This window comes from Gigantopelta aegis, chromosome 10 (genome assembly GCF_016097555.1).
Source record: "Gigantopelta aegis isolate Gae_Host chromosome 10, Gae_host_genome, whole genome shotgun sequence".
NCBI lineage: Eukaryota > Metazoa > Mollusca > Gastropoda > Neomphalida > Peltospiridae > Gigantopelta > Gigantopelta aegis.
Window position 1 is genome coordinate 38,043,633 of NC_054708.1, and position 19,891 is coordinate 38,063,523.

The 19,891-nt window shown below is 34.7% G+C and overlaps 1 protein-coding gene across 2 annotated transcripts in view; it reads left to right on the forward strand.

Moving 5' to 3' along the window:
* The first annotated feature begins 573 nt into the window (after positions 1-573).
* Positions 574-19,891, forward strand: part of LOC121382534 — a 94,590-nt gene continuing 75,272 nt past the window's right edge. For both annotated transcript variants that reach the window (XM_041511992.1, XM_041511993.1), the window contains exons 1-7: positions 574-638; positions 1,294-1,403; positions 8,168-8,259; positions 9,143-9,352; positions 15,296-15,355; positions 16,124-16,188; positions 18,362-18,477. In XM_041511992.1, coding sequence (XP_041367926.1) covers positions 600-638; positions 1,294-1,403; positions 8,168-8,259; positions 9,143-9,352; positions 15,296-15,355; positions 16,124-16,188; positions 18,362-18,477 — 692 coding nt within the window. In that variant the 5' untranslated portion in view covers positions 574-599. The remainder of the gene's footprint in view (positions 639-1,293; positions 1,404-8,167; positions 8,260-9,142; positions 9,353-15,295; positions 15,356-16,123; positions 16,189-18,361; positions 18,478-19,891) is intronic.

Here is a 19,891-nt window from a genome sequence, read left to right on the forward strand (position 1 = left end):
TCTTACGGTCAGTGCACACATAGATGATACACCACACTGACAGTGCTCCTGTGGCTTGCCACAGTGCTGTCACACATGCACTTTTATACAAATAAATTTTATTGCCCAGTCCCATATATGTAAAATATATTTAGAAAATAAATAATTCAAATTTCCAACAATAATTAATTTAAAAAAATAATAAATGAAAAAGAAATATGTATTGTGTATGGAGCCAAAATTATTTTTCACAATGTCCTGTTTGTTTTTCTCTTTAGACAATTGATATTGAAACAACGCGATCAGTTTAATTATTTCTTTGGCTGACATTTCATGCATTAGTGATCCTGAACATTTGCTCATGCCACAGCACTAAAAGCCATATGAAATAGAAGCAGATCTATTCCGTTTCATGCATTTGTTTGTGGCCACTCCACAACCAAACAATGGTTTGTAAAGCGGCTTTGGTCTCACACATGGGACCATACCCATAAATCGTATTGCTTTGCTGTTGTGTGGCCTGTCGCTGTAGCATGTTGCTTATCTGTGCAGCATCCTTTATTAAAGCAATAATGGTTTCAATGTTTTTATCAACAGACCATTCACAGGTTGGCTGCCATATGGATTTCATCAATGTCCATCCTGTACAGATGCATCAGGTAATGTTCCTGTTGCTCTTAAGGTCAGTAGTGAGGTATCAGTAGTGTACAAATTGTGTTCAGTGCTACAGTGTATGTTTGTCAGTGATGCACAAATCGTGTGTTCCACACTTCGAGGTCATTAGTGTTTTCTTAGAAATGTATAAATTTTGTATTCAGAATGAAGCTTCTCAAAACCTATACCATCAAGAGATAGGAATCAATGTATTATGGAACACTCTTTGAGATCCACAATAATAATCCATAATTCCTTACAGTGTATTCATCTTTTAAACAGTTTTGTATTCTGTAAAGCAGTACAACACTTTTATATTTAAAAAATCCAAATTGATGATGATTTAAAACATGATTAAATGGGCAAATATAGGTCCAACACAATTACAACTGCTGTTTATGGATTAGTGAAAAACATTCTGTATATAGGTAAAACCAAAACATCTACCCATTGTGTCAGCACATATACAAAATGTATTAGGTAAAGAAAAATAACCAACTGATTGAGAGTTTAATCAGATTTACAGCAAATATTATTAACTGAGAACAGGGACTCGATAAACCTGTAGCTCACTAGTAACATAATTGTTCTCTTGTGTTAATATTATTCTTCAACTAGCCGACAGTTTTCATTCCATAGGTTTTTACTGTTTTCAATTAGCTTGAAGGTTTATGGACAGTGAAACTTGGACAACCATCTAATCTACAAAAGGTGGTGCATTTTACAACAAGTAAAGATGGCAGCCTTGTATATCTATCAGTGCAATACAAGTAGGTATACTAAACATTTCTACAAACATTTGTACTAAAGTTGTATTTAAAAAACATTTCTATATGCTAGTTTTAGTGATATATTATACGTACATGTTGATTGGTAGCTTGAAGGAATATACCAGTAGACAATGCATTTAAACATTGATAACGGTCGGGGTATCCATCACTTCACTCCAGTATATCATCTTTCAGCCTGTACAGTGCTATATATTACTTTCTCAAATATACTATAGTGTCTGCTAGCTAATTTCTCTAATGTCTGTCACATTGTAACATTTATATATAGAAAAAATTCTGGATTCTAAGTTGGGTGGAACTATTGGTTATAAAATGACAAGTATGCCTAAAAAAATCAATACATTGTGTGCCCTCTTTATTTCAAGTACATTCAGTTTTTTGTTACACGTAACAAATACTATAGAAAAGATACCCGGCAACATGCATATATTATTGAAAAATAGCTGTAACAGTCTATTTTTTAAGAATCTTATCAAAACATTCTTTCATTCCACAAGAATTCTGGTCATTATCAGGCATGAGAATTTGCCGCTTTTACGCGATTTACTGCGTTTTAGGAGCCACCATGCAGGACCATTCCTGCAATTCGTGAAAATCCGAGATCTCATGACATTACAAGGGGGTAGGGATGGGACGATTGTTGTTCACTAAAATTGCAGTTTTAGGCCCACTGTTTGATATGCAGTTTTAGGCCCACTGTTTGATATGCAGTTTTAGGCCCACTGTTTGATATGCAGTTTTAGGCCCACTGTTTGATATGCAGTTTTAGGCCCACTGTTTGATATGCAGTTTTAGGCCCACTGTTTGATATGCAGTTTTAGGCCCACTGTTTGATATGCACAGTTTTAGGCCCACTGTTTGATATGCACAGTTTTAGGCCCACTGTTTGATATGCAGTTTTAGGCCCACTGTTTGATATGCAGTTTTAGGCCCACTGTTTGATATGCAGTTTTAGGCCCACTGTTTGATATGCAGTTTTAGGCCACTGTTTGATATGCACAGTTTTAGGCCCACTGTTTGATATGCACCCTTTTAGGCCCACTGTTTGATATGCAGTTTTAGGCCCACTGTTTGATATGCAGTTTTAGGCCCACTGTTTGATATGCAGTTTTAGGCCCACTGTTTGATATGCAGTTTTAGGCCCACTGTTTGATATGCAGTTTTAGGCCCACTGTTTGATATGCACAGTTTTAGGCCCACTGTTTGATATGCAGTTTTAGGCCCACTGTTTGATATGCAGTTTTAGGCCCACTGTTTGATATGCACAGTTTTCCAATTTGCATACCGTGGTTCATTTAGATTTATTATGTATTATTTTTTAATGGTATCAGCGTTTCCATATCTTGCATTCTGCTAGTAATCCCAAGGTATTTCGGCCAATCATAGTGTTCGATTCCGTTACACCGCACGTTTGCGTGGGCAACAGCGATCCCAGGTCCCGTTCAGATCCTGCATTCAACTCACAAATTTCTTTGCCGGGACCGTAAAAATTGTAACCTCCCAAAATAGGGACTGACCTTTGTGATGAGTCCGCCGATAGAATAAACATTTTAAGAATGTTTTTTCCAATAAAGAATATTGAAAAAGTAAACACGTGTTAACTTCAAGAATCATAAAATTGTGCCCAATTCCCTCATATTAAACATCGCTACTTTCTGTACGTTTTTATAGCGATGAATTGGATTGCAGTTCCAGAACATCATTGACATTATTGCAGGGTTTTTTAAATTAAACGTTGCAGATTTTTTTCACTCTCAGTACGAGCAAAAAACCAAACATAATAACAATAAACTAATTTGCTATTATGTATTATATTTTTAAAAATCAGTCATACCTTTTATGTTACTTGTGGTCAGTTAAATTATTCAGCAGTAAACCTATATACATGTATTATTGTTCATCAAATATGTGACATTATGCCAATTATAATAATAAACATTATCACTGAAATATGTCTTGAAATATATATTTCTTTTAGACTTCTATAATAAATGTACATGGATGATACCCATATATTATCTCCAGAATTCATACATCTAAAGGCAACTGAATTTTCAATTTGTTACAGGGAGAATCCCTCTTGACCACCCCTAGCATTCTCGCCCCCGTCGGGTACTCAGTTCAAATCAAATAATTTTGTCAGCCCTCTGAATTCAAATCCATGTTTCTTGAGTATCCCAGTCCCAAAATTACTATCATTTCATGTAAAAAAATATATTTTTGTTTTCTAGTTAAGGTATAGTTTTATATTTACAATTATTTTACAAATGTGTGGTATATGGGGAAAACTTACATGAATACAATAATCAGACCATTCTGTTTGTAACATGTAGCTGCTTCAAAATATCTCAAATACTGGGTGGATATAATTTGCTTTTATCTGATTGAAGACATGAATGACCGAATATGTTACTAAACTACCAATGATAATCATATTGGTTTCATCCAGAAAGCAGTAAAGCTGCAAATGATTAGACAGAGAAGTAGGCACCACAAAGCTTGTCATGCATAGTATAGATCTTTATAGCTATTGCATTTCAACAACAACAGCAAAAAGAAGAAAAAAGGCACCTTGTTGGCCGTGAAGTGTATCCCATAATGCTGAATGATGGGATACTGGTGGTTGAGTTGGGCGCATGTTTTCTGGCAACACACCACTTTGGCTGTGAGTTCAGTCAGACGGGTGGTCAGGGAGGCCCGACCTGATTAATCGGCTGGTCACGCTATGCTCTAGAGCAAACAATCTGTGTTTTGTTCATACAGTCAAGAACAAACATTGTTTGCTTTATCATTTCTGTGTTACTCCTGAAGTGGTGGCTAGGGTCAATTGGGTGATTTATTGTTTGTTTATTGCCCAAGTATATCTCTGGTATGGTGTCTACTGGGTATCCGCAGCACCATGTTCCCTTGTTGAACATCGTGGTGGGTGAGAGCATGGTTGATAAATTGCTATGACCTTAATATGGGTAAAAACAAATCCAAAAATGTTGATGGCACCCTGAAAAGGGTGCACACCAAGGTTTCGGACTCTTCGTCATCAGATGAAGAGCCCAAGTCTATTCATGTTAAAAAAACTAAAGTAAATGTATTGCAAACATGGCCAAGGTTGCGATACAAAAGTGACTGGAAGGCTTGGCTGGAGAGCCCAAAAATGTTAAGAAGATCCGGAATGGGTCTTTATTAGTAGAATGTGAATGAATGAATGAATGAATGAATGAATCAGCTATTGGGTGTCAAACTATGGTAATGGGGATAACAAAGTGATGATCAACATCAATATAAAAATCCAACAGTTAAATAAAAACAGTGTAAAGGACTGTGTAAAAATACAAGTATCACAGATAGATATAATTAAAATTTAGAATAAAATTCAGTATCATGATGATGATGGATGGATGATTAACGACACCCCAGCATGAAAAACAAATTGGCCATTGGGTGTCAGGCAATGGTAATAAATATATAACAAATATATCAGTGTAAAAATAATATATGATTAAAACACAGTGTAAAGAGCTGTGCACAAATTTAGCTATCACAGTCAAATAGTTAAAACTTATAATAAAACTCAGATTCTCTTTACAAATTTAAAATGAGATTTGGCTGGAACCGAAATGATTCCAGCACATTTCTACTTCCAAATATATCTTTTCTTGTTTCAGCAAAATGATTACACTCCACCAAAATGTGGTGAACTGTCAAATTACATTGACAGTGTTCACACTGAGGTGGAGGATCTTTCATCAAGATATATGAATGGGTCAAATGTGTATGACCGATGCGGGCACGTCACAATACTATTTCATCCTTCCTGCACTGCCTGTGGGAGGACTGCCAATCTCCCAGGACCGGCTTGACAGAATGAAGCTTGTTCGCGATCGCATCATTCCATTCATTTTGCCAAGAGGAAAAGATATATTGGTTGATGCAATGTTTAAAATCATTGTATGGTACTCCAACCTTGACACGAGGCAAATCCAAAGCAGACTTGGCAGCAGAGTCTGCCTTTTCATTACCCCTGATGCCAACATGGCTGGGTACCCAACAAAAAACAATCTTTTTATTGGCAATGGATAAAAAGACACTCTTTCGTATCACCATCCCAATTAAGGGATTAGTAGAATGTGCTACTCAAAGTCATTCCAGAAACCTTCTGAAATCTACTGTAATGAGTACATGTCACACCACACACTTCACTTAACTCGTCAAAGGGAGTCATAAGATCAAAGGACCTGGAGGGAGTATCTGAGGATGAGATTTGTGAACATTTCTCCTCACAAGGTGTCGTTTCCGTCAAGAGAATAAAGATTCATCGAAATAATGAACTTGTTTGGATGAATACTCTGATTCTTACATTTAATGAACCTTTGCCCTTCATCAGTTAAGGCTGGTTATTTTAATATATTTGTTATGCTGTACATTTCAAACCCCTTGCGATGTTTCAAATGTCGGAAGTTTGGACATGGACAAAATGTATGTCGTGGCAGACTGACCTGTGCCCGTTGTGGACAATTTGGCCATGACAGTAAGGTATGTCAGAATGACATGATATGCATCAATTGTAATGGAAAACACTTTGCATACTCGCGAGAGTGCTCAAGATGGAAGTTTGAAAAGCAAGTTCAGCAGATAAAAGTGGAAAAGCATCTGTCTTTTACTGAGGCCAGACAAGTTGTAGAGAAACTGACTCCTATGGCAGTAGGCAAATCCTATGCCTCTGCAGTAAAAGTATCTACAAACAATGTTTCAGTTCAGACAGATCTGACATGGCCAAATTCTGAAGATAAATTTAAGAAGGTTTCTGACATTGGCGAGGCTCAACGTCAGGCAAAAAAACCTTCTCGACAACAAATGACTCAAACAACCCAAGTGTCTTTGGGTTCAACAAACCCGCCAAGAGGTATAAATGCCGGGAATCCAGGTCCTAGCAAACCTCAGCCAAATCTCTTTAATAAGGACCGCTCTTCTGGGCGCTTAACAATTTCTTTTTAGCACCACTCAATCTCATTAAGCAATCCATTTGATCCTCTGGATGTGGATGCTATGGATATGGATGCTATGGATATGGATGATTATACTCAAAGCAGTAAACCTTTACCAAAATCCAAACCACGTCCGAAGGAAAAGTTAAAGAGAACTCCTGTACTTCCCCCTGATGACTAATTCAGTCATACAGTGGAACTGCCGTGGGCTTAGGCCCAATTTTGATGAATTAAGTCTTTTAATTCAAAAATATAATCCTCTTGCAGTGTGTCTTCAGGAAACTTTCTTGAAGGACACTGATCATATTACCATGAGATGATTTAACCTCTATTATAAGTTTCAAGAAACTGAAAATAGAACATCTGGGGGTGTTTCCATTCTTGTTAATGAAAATATTCCTCAGAGTTTAGTAACATTAACTACTAATTTACAAGCTATGGCTGTAAAGGTTACAGCTCATAAACCTATTACTCTGTGTCCAGTTTACTTCCCATCTCGTAATCATTTTAATTTTACTTGATCTGGATCTAGCCTAGGTAACGAATATGGATAAAATGCTGACAGTGTTGCTGTTAACCTTTGCAGAAACACATTTACTGTTTAGATAAACATGGTCAACATATGCTGCAATGAATATAGTAAAGACACACAACAATGACTATAGTAACTATGCACAGCAATAAATATAGTAAATATACATAACAATGAATATAGTAAATATACATAACAATGAATATAGTAAAGATACATAACAATGAATATAGTAAATATGCATAGCAATAAATATAGTAAAGATACACAACAATGAATATAGTAAAGATACACAACAATAAATATAGTAAATATGCACAGCAATAAATATAGTAAAGATACACAACAATGAATATAGTAAATATGCACAGCAATGAATATAGTAAAGATACACAACAATGAATATAATAAAGATACACAACAATAAATATAGTAAAGATACACAACAATGAATATAGTAAAGATACACAACAATAAATATAGTAAATATGCACAGCAATGAATATAGTAAAGATACACAACAATGAATATAGTAAAGATACACAACAATAAATATAGTAAAGATACACAACAATGACTATAGTAAATATGCACAGCAATAAATATAGTAAAGATACACAACAATGAATATAGTAAAGATACACAACAATGAATATAGTAAAGATACATAGCAATAAATATAATAAAGATAAACAACAATGAATATAGTAAAGATACACAACAATGAATATAGTAAAGATACACAACAATGAATATAGTAAAGATACATAGCAATAAATATAATAAAGATACACAACAATGAATATAGTAAAGATACACAACAATGAATGTAGTAAAGATACATAGCACTAAATTTAGTAAAGATACATAGCACTAAATTTAGTAAAGATATACAGAAGTGAATCTAGTAAAGATACACAGCAATAAATGTTGTAAAGATATAGAGCAATAAATGTAGTAAAGATACACAGCAATAAATGTAGTAAAGATACACAACAATAAATGTAGTAAAGATACACAACAATAAATGTAGTAAAGATACACAGCATGAATGTAGTAAAGATACACAGCATGAATGTAGTAAAGATACACAGCATGAGTGTAATAAAGATACACAGCATGAATGTAATAAAGATACACAGCAATAATTGTAGTATAGATACACAGCATGAATGTCGTAAAGATGGACATATGTTAATATTTTATTAAAACAAATTTTGTCTATCTAGTTCTACAAGTGAAATGTGTCATCCCGTAGAGTACCTAAAACTGCAAGAAACCAGCAATGGAAACTTCAAGGGAATTAAACATGGCTGGCCACGTAAGTAAACCTGGCATATGTGGGTAATTTACACATAATAAAACATATTTTACTAAATCAGTGTTTAGAAATTCAGACTAATTTAGATTAAAGAGATGGATGGGTTGACAGACAGACAGACAGACAGACAGACAGGTTGATGAATGGAATGGTGGATGTGTGGGGATGTAACAATTAATAATTAGTAAGATCTTACAAAACAACCTATGAAGAGATATATAGTTCTGCAATTTTAAGAAATAATAAGGCTAGGCTTTCGGATTGGTATGCATATTCAACGATATTTCATGAACATTATTGCTCAATATCATCAAGTATATTTGTATATTTAATTAATAAAACGGTACACATGCAATGGCTATTATATACAATGGGTGCAGCCATTGTGTTCCATCCCATTGAATCTGCCATCTAGTGAGCAGGTAGTTACATAATACTTCAGTCGTCACATCAGGTATTAGTCTTGGAACTGAAGAAAGGAATGTACCAGTCTGTTGATGTTTGCAAAATGATTAAACAGACATGCTTCCAGATAGTCTGTAATCATAGCCGTCCAAATAAGCCAGAAATAAGTATAAGTATATGTACTTTATTTTCCTGTACAAAATAAACCACTTTTGTCAAAATGAAATAATTGTCTATGTGACAGCAGTATCAACAGGAACCTACATACTGAAACTGTCATTATGTGTTGGTGATCCAGATATGCATATTTACAGCACACAGATTAAGGCTTATATCTGACTTGAGTGTCCCTTTAATAGGTCTTTCATACCGTTCATATTGTTGTCAATAAGAAGATAACTTCAAATTGTTTTTGTTTTTTGTCAGAACAATTATATGGTATCACATAAACTTCACTTAATTTTAGTTTTTGTTTTAGTATATTTTAAGGTTCTCTATAGTGATGGAACTGAACTTGTCACATACATCTGTTTTCAAACGAAGAATGATGGAACCTGCAATAACACAATGGTGCATTTGGAAATCCTCTCCAATGCTGATGTAATATCTGATGCAAAAATAATGATGCTAAGAAAATCGGCCACATCTGTGTGCATGAATGACTCAATGCCTATCCAAACAAGTATAGGTATGCAATGTAAATAATTACTGATTCAGAAAACGTTATTCAGTATTTTGTTTATTACAATGTTGGTTTACAAAATAAGTGTAATATGTGTTAAAGGGACAATCCTGAGTCTGCTGCATTGTAAGATGTTTCCGACTAATAAAATATTTCTACAATTAAACTTACATGTTAAATATAGTTTCTTGTTTATAGTTTCTTGTTTAGAATATCAGTATCTGTATATTCAATGAGTTTCTGGTTGTCTTAATTATTGTAAGAAGCCCAATCTGGATTTTACCTTCAAATAACTTCGTACATAATAAAAAAAAAAAATATAAAAAAATGAAATTTAACCTGGTACAAATAATAGAACTATCAGAAACATGTTTAATATACAGCCACTAATATTTTATGCAGACAAATATATTTAATATGTAATTACAATTGTTAAAAAGTCTCTGTTAATCAATAACATCTTTAAAAATGCAGCAAACTCAGGAATGTCCTTTTAATGTGTGTATAGAGAATAAGGAAATATTTAGATGTGACACACTCGTTACTAATGTTAACAAAAATAATATTGATGTATTCATTTACATATTCCAGTCATAGAAAACAACTTGTGTCACGAATCTATAATTATTCTACACAAGTGACGACAGCTACTAAATAATTAATGTATATTTTCTAATATTGTTTGATAATCACAACTACATGTATATTCTAATATACATATTAATTAAACACTCGTTATAACAAGAAATTTTGAAGAAAGTTGAAACAATTTGGCTGCAGTTAAACAGTTTGTTTGCCAAGATCTGGGAAGACAACCAGCTGCCTATCTTAAACATATCTGGACATGAAAGCGACCCCGAGGTACCAAGAATGTCCCAAACCTTCCGATAGCTTAACCATATTAATTAATCCGCCTTCTTCTCAGTTTCCACATGGAAAGCAACCTATTTGGAGTGGGATCCAAAGGTAAACTAAGGTATCCCAATAACCATTTATATTATAACAAAATATATCCTCCTCTCCACTGTACACCGGTAGGGGTAATTTGGATTTTAAAAATCCCCGCTGCAATAAATCGACTTTTAATACAATTCAAGATATTCACGTTTACATTCATGATATCAAATAGACAAGTGGCTCGTTACTGTGTTTGTTTTGAAATGCCCATACCACCTGATGGTTACATACATGATGGTCAAGACATTATCTATTACACCAATAAATTATCTTTAATAGAATCAATTGCTTGCATTAAAGTCCGTTGCATCACTGGTTCTGTCCACAAAGTCTTAATTGGCGAGTTATTCCCAATTCAACACTCTACTGACCTAAAAAATTTAAACAATTTGACATAGATTATTAATAAGTTCTTCCTAATTCAACACGCTCTTTAGCTGAAAATATAATATAAACAATTTGGCAGCGTCATATTGTACTAACAAGGTAAAATAGAATAAGTGAAATATAGATTGCATTATAAACAAACTAGATGGGTGGGTGATGACTAAAATAAGTGTTCTCTCCTTGGCAGAACAGTTGAAAGAAAGGGCGTAGCAGCTAGCAATACATCCTGGTGTAATCACTGCTATAGGTGGCGTGATACTGTATTCAAATGTCGCGTCACAGAATATGACGACGTAAAACAACCAGCGAGTAAACATTTCGAGTGAGAATCATCTCAAAACTACGTTAAATTCAATGATCGGGTATCGCCGCCAATTGCTATTATTGAAAGCTAGGAAATGGCTCAGTATATAACTCGTTGTGCTTTCGTTTACCACCGCTGATTTTTTTTGTGTACTTTAAACACTTTTGTTTTCATTTGTTATTGGTTAGATATCTTTTTACTACCGTGCTATTGGTGTGCATTGTTTTGTAATCAAACTGTGAGCACTGTACAGTTCCTTTGATCTGAACGTGTAAGGTAATTGATCTGATTAGTATCAAAAGTAAATAAGCACATAATTACCATTCACGAGTGCTGATTCACACACACACACACACACACACACACACATATATATATGTATATAAAAAACATGTATGACTATAATTTTAAAATAACTGTTAACATTTCATTATGGTTATTTTGTCATCATACACCGCTATGGTCCTTCCCATCAGGGAATGTTGATTTCTTACTGTGGTATGTACTACAATTTATTTTTATCTGAAATAATGTGTTTTTTGTTATGACAAATTAAACTGAAATCTTCATCATTTCCTTTGCTCGACGACTACACGTTGAGGCCAGATGTGACTATGAATGATACTGTCCTCTGTAGATCACTTTTGGTACTGTACAGATTTTTCAGGAGTATTTTTGTAGCTTCTCCACAGGAGCACTTGGAAGAGGGTACTAGCCAGAACCTCTTATGCATGTGCTGGTTCAACCTGTTGTGTCCAATCATTAGTTCATGCTGAGTTAGCTGGAAATAACCATCAGTTTGGGATATCTGTAGTAGGTTTTCATCTCTTCATATGTTGTCCTCCTGTTCTTTAATTGCACCCAGTTTTGCTAGTCTGTCTGCATTTTAATGTTTAGGTATGCCACAGTGAGCTAGGATCTATTGCAGTACGACTTTATTGACACAGTTGCTGATAGGATGTAGGGCTTATGAAAGTTTATCAAGCTTGCTGTGTTCAAAAGCCTGGAGGACAGAAAGGTCATCTGTCATGAAGACAAACTGTTGGCTGTTTTCCTCTCTGGTGCTGATGATGTTGGCAGCATGAATGAGAGCCTCAATCTCTGCAGAAAATGTGCCTCCATCCGATGTCTAGTAGGGTCCTTGATGTATATCCCAGCCCCTCCATTTTCCACAGCATTTGTTGCAGAACCATTGGTGTAAACCTGCGTCTAAGATATCTCTGGGTACTGTTCATGAATCATGGCTAGTGCAAGAGCATGCTTGTATGGTTCGCTGTGTTCTTCTCCAGGGGTGACATGCTCGACTAATATGCATATCTTTATATTGTTATATTGTTCAGTCGTGATTCCCAGGTTAGAATGCAGCTGGTAGTGCTAACTTCGTGTATTTTATCTGGGAGTTGACCCTTGTGTTGCCTTAGGAGTGATTCGCTCTTCTTGAGGAAGCTAGTTCTTTTGAGTCTGTTGTAGGAATATTAATTCATTCTCTTGTTCATTGGATGTTGTAGGAAAGACTTGAACTTCTTGGCTTGCAACATGAGCTTGGAGTCTCGTCGTTTACTGATGGGTAGGATACCAGCGAGTTGTTCCATTTTCTCAATGGTGGTATTACGTGCTAAAGGTTTTTGAAAAGATAAACTCGACAAAACTTAAATTATAATCATTAGTTACAACCAATTAAAACAAAGAAATATTCTACAACTTTTATACCCACTCACCACACAATTCACACATACACCACTCACATCATTATAAAAAACCCCATCTAAATATGCATATGTTTTCATGATCTCATAATGTTCTCTTCACTTACAGGCTATGTTGCTAGTTCTTCACAACATTATAATTCGGAATTTCACATCTGCTGAATGCATACCACTTCCGGATTACATTCTGCTTGGTGGAGAGTGTGAAAAGGGTGACAGCTGACTTCTCTTTGTTGATTGTCATGCACCAATTTCGTATCAATGATGTGACACTGTCAAGAGCAAGCTGCATGCGATATGTTGTTGCTAGTGGTTGCATACTCCTCTGAGCACAATAAAACAAGGTTATCTGCATACATTGCTGCATGTACTCCTTTAGGTAGTTCTATGACGAGGTCATTGATGAAGATGATGAATGTAGGTGACAGTACTCCTCCCTGAGGTACTCCATGACGCATAAGTACTTTCTTGCTGTGTTGGCCATCTACAATTACCCTGGTTGTGAAGATAGGACTTGATTCACCTATACATATTACCAGAGATGCGACTTTTCTGCAGATTAGCTAACAGATCATCTTTCCAAACCCTATCAAAGGACTTTTGCAGATCATTGAATGTGATAAGAACAGGCTTCTGTGCTTGGAAAGCATATTCAATAACTTGTGACAGGTAGGTAGTCTAGTCGTCTGTACTGCAGAATCGTGTAAACCCAACCTGTTCTTGGAGAATGGTGTTTTCAGTCTCAAGAACTGTTGGAGCTGATGGTTGATGATATGCTCTAGTGATTTGCGAACACAGATAGTAGGCTGATGGGTATGTAGCTACTTTTACTTGTTCTTCCCTTTTTTCAGAATATGTATCATTACCGCTTTTTTCCAGACTTGCGGAACCTTACCTTTAGACCAGCTCAGGTTGAATATTTCCAACAGCTTAGTGATTGAGCATTTCATTTGTAATACCTTCCAGGCCTGGTGATTTCTTATTTATAGAAGTTCTGATAGAGTTATGTTATTTGTCATGGAATCTTGCGGGATGACTCTACTTGCTCTTTCTTTTTGTTCCCTTCGTGCTTTTTTCATCTGAGTTGTTGTAATATCACTTTCCTCGGCACAGGACTTTGCAAAAAGGTGTGCAGATTTCTTATGTGTGAGTATATTTCTATCGTCCATTATAGTGATCTTCTGTCCTTGGGATTCTTCCTCGTTCAGCAGTTTTGTAAGGCTCCATAACTTGGTGATGTCTTTTTCAAGGCTGAGTGCAGCAGTGTTTTCCCTCTAGCGTTTTCTTTTGGATTCAAGCTTGGTTCTCAGATATTTGGTTTTAGCATGCTGGAGGTTTAGCTTGTTGTTTTGGCTGGACTTAGTCTCTGCTTCTTCCCTTACCCGGGTATGTTCAGCATGTGGTGTTTGAAGTTTTTCATTCCAGTAAGGAACATATTCCTTCCAGCTTTAATGATTTGGAGGCTGAATTCCTTCACCACTGCGTCTATGTTCCTTCCCTGCACTTCTCTGTCTTTGGCCAGTTCATTAGTCCAAATCTTGAAAGGTTCCCTCTTGGTCTTCCTGTAGTTCCACCTTGGTGGCTGTGAAGCTGTGTGGGTTATGTTCACACTTAAAGTTAGGAGGACTGGCAGATGAACACTTCCTCCCACCCCCTACTGATGACTTTATGGACATTGTCAGTGTAGAAGACAAGGTCAGGGGAAGTTGTAGAATACCAACGCCTGGAATAGAACGTTGGTTCATCCAGTCGGTCGTTGATGAGACTGAGGTTATTTTCGTCCTGCCGACTTTCTCTCTCCTCTCCTCTTTTGTCAATAGTGTTATATCCCCAGCTCTGTGAATGGTTGTTGGAGTTTCTATTTAGAAAAAAGTTACTGTCTGAGGTTTGGATATCATCAAGGGAGAATTCGTTGTCATTTGGGCAATAGAAGTTTACAATGTGAAGCTCGGATGCTTTTGTTCTGAGCTTGACGCCAAAAAATCAGCTTCCTTCATATATTTATTGGTTTCAGTGATGTTCCTAATGAGAGTGACCTTCCCCACCTTTTGTTCTTCCACTGTGATTACTTCTGAATGTCTGGTACCCTCTGACCTTGAAACTCATGGATTCTTTCAGATGAGATTCTTGGATACAACAGATGCTGATCTGGTTTTCATGCAAATCATTCTGCATTCCCAAAGCATTATGATGTTGGGGAGTTTTTTGTAGTTTTTGTCTGGCTAGTAGCTTTTCCTCATCCTCTGGCTCAACGAGACGGGCTGGAAGGATCTCCAGTAGCTGAGGATGGGCTCCCTCAAGGTAAGGAATCCGGCGCTGCACCTGCCTGGTGAGTCATCACAGCGCGAGCACTGATCCAAAAGTGTAGTCTTAATACCTTTGACTTCACCACCTGAGGTTTCTTTTATGGTTACCTCATTTTATGGTTACCTCACCCTTAGTCCATATCAGTCCAGTATATACCCAACTGAATTTATTTACAACAAAACATGTTCATGGAGAATGGGAAGGACTAAAGGTCGGTGATTGTTTCCAAGATGTTATAATTTCACAGGATTTTCTTTGTGTACATTTTGTATTGTTTTCTTATTACAGCACCCTGTGTCATTTCAATTGCCATGATAGAAGCAGCTACAAATGGAGACATAGGAGCAGGTGAGCTGTTTTATTTAGTCAGCTGACCTGTTTTAATAGTCAGCTGATCAGTGCATATCTGGTGCAACTGTGTGCACAACTTCAGTCCAGGATTACTGCTTTGGTTTTACTACTTACACTAGAATGATTATTTTTTTTTGGTCGTTACTACGGTTTTAAAATAATAGTGACTTGATTATTTTAGCTCCACTAACGTTCGTCAGCAGAGGTTTTCTAATACCAACTTGTTCAGCGTCCATCCATCCTTCTGTCTATCCATCTGTCTGTCTGTTTTTCCTTCTATCTGTCTTCTACAGTTTTGATTGGATTGTTCTAAAACTCGGTACAATGATCCTCTGAAGATATTCTGGAATTTAGAATTTTTCAATTTGTTACATAGTTCAGAAATTTGACATTATGATTTTGTGAGAAAGTCTTGACAGACTACCAGATATTTTGGAAATTTAGAATTTGGAAATTTGTATTAATTTTAAATCGAAATTTGTCCTCATCGAAACTGGTACTGGAGCCTTTGGTCGCGTAGATACATTACTATTATTTTAAATGTTAATGCACTTATTTATGTGTGTTGAAGAAGCTTTATATGGTGTCATTATCTGAAAGACTAATCACATCTTTAATTTTTAAATAATTGGATATTGTGTATAGCTAGATAGGTATATTTTGTGGACATTTATATTAACATTTCCAGAATAACTAAAATTATAGTAATTTATCACAGTAGTGATTTATTAGTTACAGGAGAAATGTATCTCTTTTTAATTACAGATTATGTTCAAGTTTCATGCATGCATCAATTCATTCCAGTTCAGAAGGATTTTGATCCAGACAAGGTATGTATTCCTAAGTGAGTGTGTTTACAAGAGCGCATGAGATTCTTGGAAATGGATATGCATAGTAAAAAGAATAATTATGGAAATATACTCAGTGATTTGTGTAAATTTATTAAGATGTATATTCTAAATGGTCTTGTTTGTTAAGATATATACTTTGGTAAATTTACTTGTTAAAACTCAAGTTTTGTAGATTATTGTATTAGAGCCAGTGGTCTGTTAGGTCTGGTTGATGACTTTTGTGTACTAGAATTTTCTAGGCTATGTTCTTATGTTCATTGTCCATTATCTATTACGCTAAAGTCTCAGCAGGTGGTAGAAAGTGTTAATGGAAATGATAATGATATACATATTTTTAACACCCCCCCCCCCCCCCCCCCCCCAGAAATGGAATAGTAGCAAAAGAGATAATTTTTATAGCAATATTAATATTAATACAGTAAATGAATTACATATCAGTTAAGTAATACTCTATATAATAGTATTGATGTTACATTTATTGATGGATTATTTTATAAACTCAGTAATGTATTTGTAACAGCTGCAAAAAATACCTTTGGTTCTGCAAAATCTGAATAAGAAATTCTGGAAAGCATACAAAATGTACACCATGCTTTGCAAAAGAATTTAAATCGGCAAGACAGAATTATCAAAAAGCTAAACGATTATATAAGAAATATGGTTCTGCTATTTTTAAAAATGAAGTAACTAAAACAGAATGTAGCTACAAGAAAACACTCGATAAAAGTCTTAGAACTTACAGAACTGACATGAAGAATAAGTTAAAAGGACTAAGATAGTCTAATTGAAAAGATTACTGGAAAATATCAAATTTAAACATTAAGCGTACCAATGAGTATAAAATACAGTATTGATATCAACTCATTGTATGATTATTTTAAGCTACTAAATTCTAACAGGAATGATAACAAAGAATGTAAACTCGAAAATATGATGATCTTAATAGTGCAATCGCAGAAGAAATACAAAGATGCATAATCAACATGAAAAATAACAAATCACCTGGGAATTACTTGAATGTCGATGCATACCTTATATCAACATGTGGTATTTTCTTACCAGTTTACGTTATATTGTTCTATGTTGTATTTGGTACAGGAATAATTCCTACAGCTTGACTGGAAGGAAATATAATACCCATATATAAGCAGAAGGGTGATCAGCGTGATCCAAGAAATTACAAACCTATTACATTGCCAAGTTGTTTTGGAAAATTATTACAGTATTATCTGATCAAGTCGAATTGCTACAGAAAAATCATGCCGGTTTTCGACAAGGTTACTCCACAATTGATACTATTTTTTGTTATATATTTTAAACATCTTAATGTATATCTTAAGTTATTTGTGTTGCTATATGCTGATGATACTGTAATACTAGATGAAACGGTAGATGATTTACATTAGCTACATAGTTTTGAATTACACTGTGAAACATGAAAACTTAAAGTTAATGCAGCCATGACAAAAGATGTGATTTCTTTTCAAGGGGTGATTTAAAAAATAATATTTATGTATAACACTAAGGACATAAAAATTGTAACTTGTATACATATATATAATACAAATAATAGATCAGCATCAATCTAATGGTAACATACATTTGGTTTAATCCACACTGTAAGGGAAACATGTTGTAAAAGCATGTGCAGTAGGGAACAAGACCTATTCATAGTCCAGTAATGTCACTATGTTAGTAATCAAAATAGTTTAAAATGTTGAGATGACAAGCCCCCAGCAAACATAGTAACTTTGTAAGGTTTCTAGATCACATTTTGCCCCTCTACAAAAACATGTTATACAAATATTTCTGTTGTTGACTAAGTTAAACCTAAAGATTGCAAAATTCCATTCCTCTTTCAGATTATTTTTGTTGATTCCAGCAGTTTGTAACTTTAATGGATATACTTGGACACATTAATCTATCGTTTCTGATTTAAGCTTAAAGATATCTTATGATTATTTATAGTTTTTGTGTCATATTTTAAGAGTTTTTCAAATTTAAATTGTTGATAACTATTAACTTTCAGTGAGTCAATCAGTTGGCCATTCACTTGTTTTATCAACATTTGTGTTACTCGTTTTGGCATTTATTTCACAAATGTTGCTTTTCAAAGTTTAAATGATATATTTTTCATGATTTTCAATTATAGTTTGCAGGTGTTTGGAATAATGTTAAGAACATTGGAGGCTATGATGCCATCTCACGTACAAGTTATTTTGCTGCACATGCACACGGAATTCTCACGGAGGTCTACTCTATACATGAGTGAGTATTCTCTCTTTGTTTCTTTCTACCAGTCTCTCTCTCTCTCTCTCTCTCTCTCTCTCTCTCTCTCTCTCTCTCTCTCTCTCTCTCTCTCTCTCTCTCTCTCTCTCTCTCTCTCTCTGTGTGACATAAATGAATACCTGACAAATTCATGATTCAGTATTTTAGGTTTAACAGAACGCAAACTAAACAGCATAATACCGGACAGTATGTTTAATATCATTTGATTTCGTAATTAAAAATATGACTGATAACTCAAAGATATACAATGTATGGGAATCAAGCAGTTGTAAATTCACAAACAAGCAAATAAGTTATTGTTTGTAATTATGCTTGCAAAGTTGATATCAATCCATGTCATCATTCAGTGGAATTATATTTAAACATTCATCATTGCATATATTAAAATCTGGAGATTTGCTGTACAGTTTTGTTTTTGGAAATCATTCACAAACAATAAATCCTAACTGTAGATAAAATTACCTCAAATCAAATATCCAATATAGTAGGAACCAATACAATCTTGTAAATCAACATATTTATTTTTCCATGTAAATGTGAACAACAAACCCATTAGCATTTTAAATATAATGTGTTTTGTCAAAGCAAATTCAAAAGGATGTTTTGATAAATGTATTTTGCAATTTGGATTCTGATTGCAAACGCCAGTTTGGAAAAAACTAACTGAAAAAACCCACACTCAGACAGTGGAATAAACCCCTCTAAATTGGATACTGATGAAACCAGGAAAAAAGTTCAGTTTTAAGAGGTATCTGGTTTAGCAAGGTTGTGTTCTGTATTGCTATATAGAAAGCAGTGTTCTAGCTAGGATTTTGACAGGGCAGGGCACTAATTTAATTGTTGGGCCTTTATAACGCGAAAGTCGTATTTTAAAAGTGCTGGATATGACTGAATTGTTGACATTCATAACAAATCACATTATTATTATTATTATTATTATTATTAATTCCTGCTTCCTTTTAATGTAGTAACCTTTTTTCGGTGGAGGGGAGGCAACAAAATTCTTCTTATTAAATTTGGATTTTCTATTTTTAAAACGTACATTCATGGTCGTAGTTAATTTTAAAAAAAAAATTTTGGTCTAGTATTTGTACCATTTAATACCATTCACAAATGTAAAATAAAATCAAGAAATAAAATCATTAAAAGAAATCTATAAATTAAAAAAATAATGGCAAGAAATAAGGAAATAAAGGAACAAACATATAAATAAATTGGCATATGAATATATTAGCAACTGCATTTAATTTTGGACACTTTAAAAATGCTATTATTAAAGGTCAAGACCTATGTAACTTTCAATAGCAAGCTTTTGTAGACGAATGAATGAATGAATGAATAAATGAATGAATGCTGAATGACACCCAGTACAAACATATATATCGACTATTGT